The following is a 10,965-nucleotide window of genomic DNA, read 5'->3' as shown; positions in this document are numbered from 1 at the left end:
TCTGTTAGAGCAGAACAGAGGTAACCAAAACAGCTGGCCAGGTAGCTGTCTTCCAATTTTCTTGGCATAAGCCAACGAGGGCCTCCAGTGTTGCGTCAGTTTGTTGAAATATCTGAACTGGTATTCTGTCAATTTCTGGAGCTTTTTTTTTTTTTTTGGCCAATGCCTTCAGTGCAGCTTGGACATCCTTCAGTACCATCAATTCTTGATCACGTGCTGTCTCCTGAAATGGCCGAACACCAAGCAATTCTTTTGGTACAGTGATTCTACGTATTCCTTCCATCGTCTTTTCATGCCTCCTGCATCCTTCAACATTTTGCCCATAGAATCCTTCAATATTGCTTCTTGAGGCTTGGATTTTTCCTTCAGTTCTTTCAGCCTGAGAAATGCTGAGTGTTTTCTAACTCCAAGTCTTTGAACATTTCATTATAATAGTTTACTTTGTCTTCTTGAACTGGCTCTTTGAAATCTTTTCAGCTCATTTATCTTGTCATTTCTTGCATTTGCTTTAGCAATTCTCCATTCAAGGGCAAGTTGCAGAGTCTCTGCTGACATCCATTTTGGTCTTTTCTTCCTTTCTTGTCTTTTTAATGACCTTTTGCTTTCTTCATGTATGATGGCCTCCATGAAATCCACTAACTCATTTGGTCTTCAGTCATTAGTGTTCAATGAACCAAATCCATTCTTGAGATGGTCTCTAAATTCAGGTATTATATATTCAAGGTCATACTTTGGCTCCTCTGGATTTAATTTTCTTCAGCTTCAGGTTGAACTTGCATATGAGCAATTGATGATCTTTTCTGCAGTTGGCACATGGCCTTGTTCTGGCTTATAATTTTGAGCTACTACACTGTCTCTTTCCACAGATGCAGTCGATTTGACTCTGTGTATTCCATCTGGTGAGGTTTCTATGTATAGTCACCACTTATCTTCCTGAAACAAAAAGGTATTTCTAATGAAGAAGTCATTGGTCTTGCAAAATTCTATCATTCAATCTCTTATGACGTTTCTTTTACCGTACTTCCAACTTCCAACTTACAACTTTCGCATTTCAATGACCAGTAATTCCCAATGTATCTTGATTGCATGCTTGATCAATTTCAGTCTGCAGAAATTGGTAAAAATCTTAAATTTCTTCATCTTGGTACTAGTGACTGATACACACATTTGAATAACAGTAGTATTAACTGATCTTCCATGTAGGTGTATGGGTATTACCCTATCACTGACAGCATTGTATTTCAGGATCGATCTTGGCATGTTCCTTTTGATAATGAATGTGACTCCATTCCTCTTCAATCCGACATAGTAGACCACATGATTGCCTGATTCAAAATGGCCCAAACCAGTCCATTTTAGCTCACTGATGCCGAGGGTAGCATCTTTATGTGTTCCATTTCATTTTTGACAACTTCCAATTTTCTTAGATTCCTACTTTGTACATTCCACATTCCAATTATTAATGGATGTTTGCAGCTGTTCATTTTCATTGTGAGTCATGCCCCATCAGCAAATGAAATTCTCAAGAGCTTTACTCCATCCACGTCATTAAGGTGCACTCTGTTTTAAGGAGGCAGCTCTTCCCCAGTCATATCTGGAGTCTGGAGTCCCTTCCAATCTGAGGGACTCATCTTCTGCCACTACATCAGACAGTGTTCCACTGATATTCATAAGGTTTTCAGGGTTTTTTTTTTTTTTTTTTTTTCCCCAGAAGTGAAACCGCCATATCCTTCTTCTTAGTTTATCTTAGTCTGGAAACGCCACTGAATCCTGTCCACCATGGGTGACCCTACTGATATTTGAAATACTGGTGGCATAGCTTCCAGTATCACAACACACAAGCCCCGACAACAGGACGAAGTGCCAACAGTCCAGGGGAACTGACAGCAGTCCAGAGATAGCTCCAGCTTCTCTTCACTCTTCTTCCCCTCCCTCCCCACCTTTTTCCACCCCGGCCTCCTGCCCTCTTAAGGCCTGGTTGGCCCTCAACATAACCCAAAGGACAGACAGGGGTAGAACAGAAAAGAATGGCCAGACGTGAGTGCCAGCCCTAGGGCTGATGACAGCATAAGCAGAAATGAGGTTCAAGGCATCAGGAAGTGTCCTCCTCCACCTCCCTCTTCTCGCACGAGCTCTGCACCCTGCCTCTGGGCCTTTCATTCAATCTCCAGCCAGCTTCTCTGGAGCAGTCACTTGCAAAGGCAGAGCTCTGGGCTTCTAAGGAGATGCCAGCATCCTTCCTGTCCCCTCATCTCTTTGTGAGCACCTTCACCTGAAGGTTCCATTTAAAGGAAATGTGTCATACCAGCAGTGAGTGGGGCTGGAGTAATCTGTTCAAACCAGGAACACCAGCCCTCTCCCAGCCCAGGTCACAGCCCAGGCGCATGGGACACAGGAGCAGTGACTTGAGACGGCAGTGTGTGGTGGTCCAAACTCAAGCACGAAATGCCCTGGCTTCAAGCCCCAGCTGTGCTTCTGGTTGGCTGTGCAACTTTGGCAAGTGACTTAGCTTTTCTGGGCCCCACGTTTCCTATTTATTAAATGGGAGTAACAACAGTACCAACTGCATCAGGGTGAGATGAGGATGAAGGGAGTGTAGGACAGTGACTAGCACCTACTAACTGGGCAGCAGCTGAGTGGGTCTGAGAAGCAGGCCCATCATGACTCTCTGATACTGTTTACTGAGCATCAACTGCATACCAGGCACTATGCTTGGTGTTCTGGTTCCCTAGTACCGCTCTAACAAGAATATACCACAAATGGGATGGCCTTAACAAACAGGAGTTTATTCTCTCTTTGGAGGCTTTAAGTCCAAGTTCAAAGTGCCAGGCTCTAGGGGCTGAGTGAAAGCCCCTCAACCTTGGGGTCCAGCTCTGCTTCCTGCTTCCATCCCACTGAAGCTAGAGGCTTTTGTTCACTCAGATAGCTACTGGCTGCTGAGACTAACAAGCCCAAGGGTGACAAGTAAAAAGGCACAGTCCCAATGTTACCAAACCACATGGCAGGCCATTGATTTAAGTCCATTGTAAGTTCTAAGGTCTGCAGAGCATGGCAGGCTGCTGAACAACGACACGGCTACATGTAGGGTCCAAGCGTGCTATAAGCTAGAGACCATTCCCAAAGCTGCTGCCTATATATGGGAAACAGACCACATACCTAAAGGCAGCCACTCAGCCGTTCACAGTAGACTCCACCATGGAGTTGATTACCAGTCTCATCATGGGGAACACTACATCCAGCTGCCAAGCCAGTCAACCAGGCCCAGCCAAGTTGACACACAAACATAACCACCACACTTGGCATCGTCCAGATGCTGCCATAATGGCTAGCACTTCATGAGCCCTGACTGTGTGAGGTATAATGCCAAGCACCCGACCAATCCAGTGAATCCAGCCCTAACCCTAAACACAAGAACTATTACAGTTACAGAGGCGCAGACTGAGGCACGTAGAGGCTGCCACTGTCTGAGCGCACCTGGGGGAGAAGCTGTTTCCAGCTCAGCCTGTCTGGCTGCAGAGACCGCACTCTTGGCACTAAGCTGCCCCCATGTAGACATTGGCATCCCCACTTTGTAGATGAGGAAACTGAGACCCCCCAGACATCGCAGTCACCTGCCTGGATTCAGGGCCTGAGATCTTCCCCAAGAGATCTTTGGAGGAAGAGGCGGAGCTTCCTTTCCCGCCCTTTGTCCCACTGCTGCTGCAGCTCCACAGGGAGCCAGGTGTTATTTCTGGCACTTTCCCTAGTGAAGTCCTGAGGAGGCACGGGGACAAAGGCAGGAAGCCCGGAGCCCAGGCATCTGATGTGGTCGGCCTGGCAGAGTTCTCCTCAGGCCGCAGCCACATTCCATGGTGCTCAGTCACCAGCCAGCGGGGGCAAAGGAGGTTCTATTTTGGGGCCTGCGGTCTCCAGCCTTGCCCACTGCCACTCTCACTGTTTGGAGGCACTGCCAGGCCTTGTGGGGGGAAACAGAGCCCGACCCTCCCATTTCCAGCTCCTGCCCACACAGCCAGCCATTGCCTGTCCATCCTGGTTCAGATGCCAAGACACCTTTTCTGATTCTCCCTCGAGTGTTAATTCCCATCACGTGGGTTCCCTGCAATAGCTACCCATTTCTTGGTCCCCGAACCCCGCCCACTGGCACCCGCCAGCTGGTCGACCTCTGTCAGTGCTCTGTGCTCTGGTGTAGGGTCGTGCCCCTTGAAGGACTGCATCTTCCCTGTGGAAGTTCCAGGAGAGCAGGGGCTGTTTGTTGACCCTGCACTTAGAACAGTGCCTGGCACATAAGAAAAAAAAAAAAAAAAAATTGCCATCAAGTAGATCTCGACTCTCAGAGACCCTGTGTGTCACGGAGTAGAGCTGCTCCATAGGGTTTCCTTGGCTGTCATCCTAATGGAAGCAGCTCACGAGGCTTTCATTTGCAGAGCCACTGGGTGGGTTTGAACCTCAAACTTTAGGTTGGCGGTCAATCAGGAAACAATCCCACCACGCAGGCCCCTGTAGTGGGTGCTTAATAAATATCTGTCAGAGGAATGATGCAGGTACACAGCTGGTGCTCAACAAACAGCACGTGCTCCCCAGGGTCGGGAGCTCTGGTAGCATAGTGCCTAAGGCACTTGACTGCTAACCAGACGGCTGGCGGTTCAAACCCACCAGCCACTCCAGCCACTCCTCGGAAGGAACGTTGGGCAATCTACTTCCGTAGTGATACTGCCTCGGAAACCCAAGGAGAGGTCGCTATGAGTTGGGTCCAACTCGACGGCACATAACAAAAACAACAGCAACAGCTCCCTAGGGTCGCTAGGACAGTGAAGGGCTCAGGTTAAGTGCCTCACACACAGTCTACATTCTGCACTGCCGGCAGCAAAGGCTGGCATCACTTAGCTGTGCAGAATTCATGCCCAGCCTCTCGGACTAGCAGTTTCCACTCAATACAGAGAATGAGGCTCGAGCCCGTGTGGAGGCAGAGCCGCAGGCTAGAGGGGATTTAATAGGGAATCGAAAAGGGCTGGTTTCTGTCCAACTGGGGAGCAACCCAAGCTTTGGTTTAAGCTGCTTACCTCATTCCTCCCCCAAGCCTCACCCTCAGGCTGGCTGTCATTAACTCAGGGTTTCCTCAACCCTCTTCCGCTCCCCTCCACCACGCTGCCTCGCACAAAAAAATAAAGCAAGTGGCCTTCTTGTTCTAGTCTTTGTTCTCCTGGTTGGGAAATGGACATTGATTCTGAGAATTCTTTTTCAACATAAGAAAAAGCAGCAGGGCAAGTACAGTGACAAGTAGAAACTGTCCCTTGCTGCATATTGGGGAGGCAATAGGGAGTGGTGGGGACTGGGGCAGGGGCTGGAGAGGGTTCCATTCCTGAATGTCAGACAAGTGTTGCTAGATCTGGAAATACAGATTTTTGCATGTGTAATTCCTTGTCCCAACTCATAGCAACCCCTCCTTGCATTTCCAAGGCAGTATCTCTACGGAAGTAGATTCCCCCACCTTCCTTGCAAGGAGTGGCTGGTGCATTTGAACCACCAGCCTTCTGGTTAACAGTCAAGTACCTTAGGCACTATGCTACCAGACCAGCCCTCTAGCCACCAGGAACCCTCATCTGATGTCATTGTGGCTTCTGATAGCCTCCTACCCAGGAGGCGCCCCCAGTGCTCCCTGCAGCAGCCCAAAGAGGAAAGAGATGCACTTGGCCTGGCTAAGAGGCTGGGGCCTGAGCGACCAGCTATGTGAGCCACCTTAGAATACAGATGGGGAAATGGAGGCCCAGAAAGCAAGAAGGGTGTTTCTGATATCCACATGGCATCTCATTAGCCCCAGTGGGCCCAGAAGCCAGACTCCTAACTCCTAGCCCAGGGCCTACCCTCTCTAAGGAGAACACACTCACACACATATCCCAACCCTTAGAGTCTGGCAGTTACTTAAAAATTCTTGCCACATACTATACTATATAAGAACATTGTTCTACATCCTACTTTGGTGAGTAGTGACTGGGGTCTTGAAAGCTTGCAAATGGCCATCTAGAAGCAACAATGGGTCTCTCTTTGTCCGGAACAAAGAAGAATGAAGAAAACCAAAGATGCATGGAAACAATTAGTCCAAGGGGCTGGTGGACCATGCAAACCTCAGGCTATATGACCATGAGACCAGAACAGGATGGTGCCCAGCTACCAGTGTCAACCACTCGGAAAGAGATCAGTGCAGGAGATCTTGGATGGAGCAGGAGAACAATGTGGAACAAAACTCAAAATCATAAAAAAGACCAGGCTTACTGGTCTGATAGAGCCTGATGAAACCCCTGAGACTATCACCCCTAATCACCCTTCAGCCCTGGAATTGAACTCATTCCTGTGGCTTCCAGGCAAACAAAAGACAGGCATATAGGGTGAACATTTACACCAAGTAGATACACTCCTTAGAACAATCAATCAGGGGTGATCAGAAGGGCAGTATTTGCACAGGGAGACAGTGCAGAGGGTGGGGATGCATAGGAAAGAAGGACACAGGGAAGAGGTAACTACAGGGAAGAAGTAGGAAGAGAGCTGTTACATGTGGGGATTATAGTCAATGTCATGAAACAAAATGTGTATGAACTGCTGGATGGAAAATGAATTTGCTCTGTACTCTCACCAAAATCACAGTAAAAATTTAAAAAAAAAAAATTCTTGCCACTATTGCAAAATTTTGAATTTGGACTAGAAAAATAGATCATATTAAGAGTTATTTTTCACTTCCTCAGGTGGGATCATGGAATTGTGATTGGCAGTGTTTCCTGATGTACATTCTGAAATATCGTGTGGCACTGTATCATGTCAGTAATTTTTTGAAATGTTAATAACTGTCAAACCACGGTGACGGGTACATGAGGTCAGTATTTTTAAAATGTGTATGTATAGTTAATCTTTTTCATAATTAAAAAGTAAAAAACAAAAACACGATGCTGGAGGTAGAGTTATTGACCAGCTGAAGCAATGGTTTTTACTGGGAAGCGCATGATGTCGGAACCAGTTAGATGTAGGATTATCTTTTGTTCTAGGCACGTTTCTGAGCCTCGGCTGTAAGAGTGGGGATGATAACGACCTTGAGGGTTGGTCAGGAGAAAGAAAGGTGGTGGGGCGCCTTCTTGTCTCCACCCGGACTTCCGATCCCTGTCTACACGGCATCAGGTCACTCACCCTGTTTTTCGCAACACTTGAGTATTTGCCCTTCTTTAAGAATCCTCTGGCCAAAGGCACACCTCTTACTGCTCGAAAGTCACATGGTTCTAAGACCTGTGGGAGTTCAGATCACCAATATAACAAGTGGGAAGAGTGAGAATTCATTTCTCCTGGACTAACAGCTCTTGCGGCCTAGGTTTTAACCCAGGACGACCTTGGCTGCATCACTTGGACTCTCTGACCCTCAGTTTCTTCCTCTGTTAAAGTAGCAACAACCAGCTACCCCTACCCCCCAACCACCACCAAGGAGGGCGGAGGAAATGAGATGGTGCATCTGGGCTCCATTCTAAACTGGGGTTCCGGTGGGGTCTCCCCAGGACCTACAACTGCCTCCAAGCTACCAGTGACTCCCATATCCTCATTTCTCTCCAATTTCTATCTGTTGACTCTCCCAAGCCACCTATAGGTATAAAAATCGGACTTACTCCCAAAGAGAAATTAGTTCCCTGGATCAATACCGGCAAGAATCAGCCAGCATAAAGTTCAATGGGCACTTCTTCTGACCCAGCAAAGCCACTTTCACCCACCATTATCATCATCCCCATTTTAAGGATTGGGAAATGGAGGCAGAAAGATGTCACACAATGTGTACATCATTCCACAGGCCCGGAATCCCTACACACTGACAATGCCGGGCTCCCAAGCACCCTCCGTCCCAGAATCCGTGTCCCTTACAGCTGTCTCCAGCTACCTCCCTCCCCTGGGAAAAACCCACAGCTGGAGGCCCTCACGGAGCTCTGGTGACTTGGTGGTTAAGGCATTCGGCTGCTAAGCACAAATTTGAGCCCCCAGCTGCTCCGTGGGAGAAAGGTGAGGCAGTCTGCTTCCATAAAGATTTATAATCTTGGAAACACTATGGGGCTGGTCTACTCAGTCCATAGGGTCGCTATGATGTGGAATCGACTCGATGTCAGTGGGTTTGGTTTTGGTGGTTTGGAGGCTTACCACTGTCACCACAGCACATTGTCTGAAGCAGCAAAAACACTGGAAATAACCTAAAACTCCCTCAGGAGGGACATGGATTAAAAAAAAAAAAAGAAAAACTGAAACGTATCATGGAATCCCACACAGATGGGGACAGTGGTGGTTCAGTGGCAGAATGCCTGCCTTCCACGTGGAGACCCGGATAGATTCCCAGCCAATGCCCCTCACACCCAGGCACCACCCAGCTCTCCGTGGGGGCCTCAGTGTTGCCACGATGCTGAACAGGTTCCAACAGAGTCGTGGACTAAGACAAACAGAAGGAAGGCCTGGCTACCTATCCTGACGACCAGCCAATGGAAACCCTAAGGTTCACAGCAGTCGACTGTGGGGGTGGCACAGCCAGGGCAGCATTCATTCCATCGTGCACGGGGCTGCTTGTCAGGGGCAACCCGACAGCAGCTTACGAGACAACACCGCGATGCACGGAAGAGCAGAAGAACGAAGTTGATCATGAAGCCACGTGGATGGACGTCACAACTAAAACCCAGAGTGAAAAAAGCAAACATCTAGTCTGGAAACATCTCTGAATACAGTGCCCAAAAAGTCTGGCAACTTAGGAAAAAGAATCCATTTCTGCAAAGGGAAGCATGTTGTTGTTATATGCCGTCGAGTTGGACCCGACTCATAGCGACCCCTCCTTGGGTTGCAGAGGCAGTATCACTACGGAAATAGATTGCCCCATTTTCCTTCTGAGGAGTGGCTGGTGGGATTGAACCGCCAGCCGTCTGGTTACCAGTCAAGTGCCTTAGGCACTATGCTACCAGAGCTCCCGTCATTGTTTTTTCCAGGCAAGTGATTGAATACCTCGTTTTAAATTTCACCCGAAAAAATGTCTAGAAGTTGAAGAAAAATATAGTAAGCTTATTGTTTGAAAATTCAACTAACATATTATTTTAAAATAAAAAAAGTTCCTTACGTTCTGGAATTCTCAGACACTTTGATTTACACGTACATGCCTACACGTAAATATACACATACATACTCACATACACACACATACATCTCTACACACATGCACACACACATATATGCCCATACACACACACACACAGTGCCCTGTATCACTGCCATCAAGTCGATTGCCACTCATAGCAACCTCCACTGGGTTTCTGAGGGTACAAATCTTTACAGAAGTAGATCGCCCCATCTTCCTTCCCCTGAGCAGCTGGTGGGTTTGAACCGCTAACCTTCTAGTTAGTGGCCAAATGCCTTATCCACTACACCACCAGAGCTCCTAATGACTGTGTAAGAGTAATTGTAAAAACATCTGGGAAGTCTGAGGAGACTTGACAACTAAAGGCAGTGTGGCAGCCTGGACCGGATCCTGGAACAGAAAGAGAATGGAAAAACTGGTGAAATCTAAATACAGTGTGGAGCTGAGCTCCTAGTAGTGGGCCAGGGTTGGGCTTCAAGCTGTGACAAATGTACCAGCCTGATGTCAGACATTAACAACCATGGAGAGTGGGGGAACTCCCTGAAATATCCTTGCAACTTTTTGATAACTCTAAAACTATTCCAAAAGAAAAAGGTTATTTCCCCCCGCCCCTCCAAAGGCTATTTTTTTTTTTTTTAATCTAGAAAGTTTTCCCCAAACCGATCAACAGGAGAGGTTTGGAGGAGGACTAGAATCTGGGGGCTGGTGGTCAGAGGTCCTTCAGTCTTCTCTGTACCCAGATTCCTGATTTAAGCAAACCTATCCAGGTCTTCTTTGTGTAACTAAAATGATTTATTTTATAAAAGGAAAAATAGCGACTGCCATCTCCCTGATGTTAAGATGTTTTACTTTTTCTTCTAAATCACAGGTTGGAGTTGGGGGGATCCAGGAGGCTAAAGCTGCGCTCTGGTTCCACTCTGTCAAGGCTGTGGGATCTCCGAGGAGGGGAGACCCCACTTCAGGGCTTCAGTATCTCCCCTGGGAGAAAGAAAAACTAAGCCTACCCACCCTCACCCATCCAAGTTGGGGATCGATCCCACGGAAGGTGGCTCCGGGGCTTGTAAGAAGGGCATCCCCCAGCGCTCCCCCATCTGTGTACTGGGGGTGAGAAGCAAGGCTACCCCATAGGGCCGCCAAGAGCAAGACAGGGTTTGACGCCGAGTTGGTGCTGAAGGGCGGAAGAGGGCGCCTTCCACCGGGTTCACACGCACCGGCTCTCCGCTCTCAGACTGCCTCGCGGGACCCGGGGGCACGCTCCGGGCAGGGCCGGGGCTGCACGCGGCCAACCGGGCTAGCGTGTGCGGTGGTGCTGCCCGTGGGACCTGCCCCGGTCTTCGCACCTTCCCGCGCCCCTCGAGCCATCTCTGCAGGGACAGCTCGGCGAGGAGGGTGTGGGCCCGGGAGCCCCTTCCGCGGGGCCCGGAGCCTCCCTCCTCCGAGGGTCTCGCCCTGGGAGGCGGCTGGTGGGAACGTGCCCCTTCTGCCCGGGAGTGTGGGGCGGGGACTCCCGGCCGGCAGCTGGCTCCGCGAACCCCGTGCCCGGCTCCGGCAGGCACACAGACGCCCCCTTTGTCCGCGGCGGAGCGCAGGCCGGGCAGGTAGGGGGAGCTGGGGCCCGCGGGCCGGGGACTCACCGCGTGCGCCGGCGGGTCAGCAGCAGCAGCAGCAGCAGCGCGGCCAGGAGGCCGAAGAGCACAGCCCAGGGCATGGCCGGCGGCTGGCGGCGGCGGGACCAGCGGCAAGCCGCACGGGGCTCGCTGCGCGGTGCCGCCCGGGGCTCTGTGAGCCCTGGGTCCCTCGCGCGCCGCCCTTCGCGCGCCCTCCCTACCCCC

At 49.6% G+C, this 10,965-nt stretch overlaps 1 protein-coding gene across 1 annotated transcript in view; it reads right to left on the bottom strand.

Annotated features, from left to right (window-relative positions):
• Positions 1–10,841, bottom strand: part of PTGIS (prostaglandin I2 synthase) — a 45,444-nt gene extending 34,603 nt beyond the window's left edge. Inside the window, exon 1 of the mRNA XM_007938430.1 lies at positions 10,768–10,841. Coding sequence (XP_007936621.1) covers positions 10,768–10,841 — 74 coding nt within the window. The remainder of the gene's footprint in view (positions 1–10,767) is intronic.
• Between the last annotated feature and the right edge of the window lie 124 nt (positions 10,842–10,965).

Source organism: Orycteropus afer, unplaced genomic scaffold (assembly GCF_000298275.1).
Source record: "Orycteropus afer afer isolate SDZICR_OR568_19922 unplaced genomic scaffold, OryAfe1.0 scaffold00049, whole genome shotgun sequence".
Taxonomy (NCBI): Eukaryota; Metazoa; Chordata; class Mammalia; order Tubulidentata; family Orycteropodidae; genus Orycteropus; species Orycteropus afer.
This window is presented reverse-complemented; position numbering and strand designations above follow the sequence as displayed.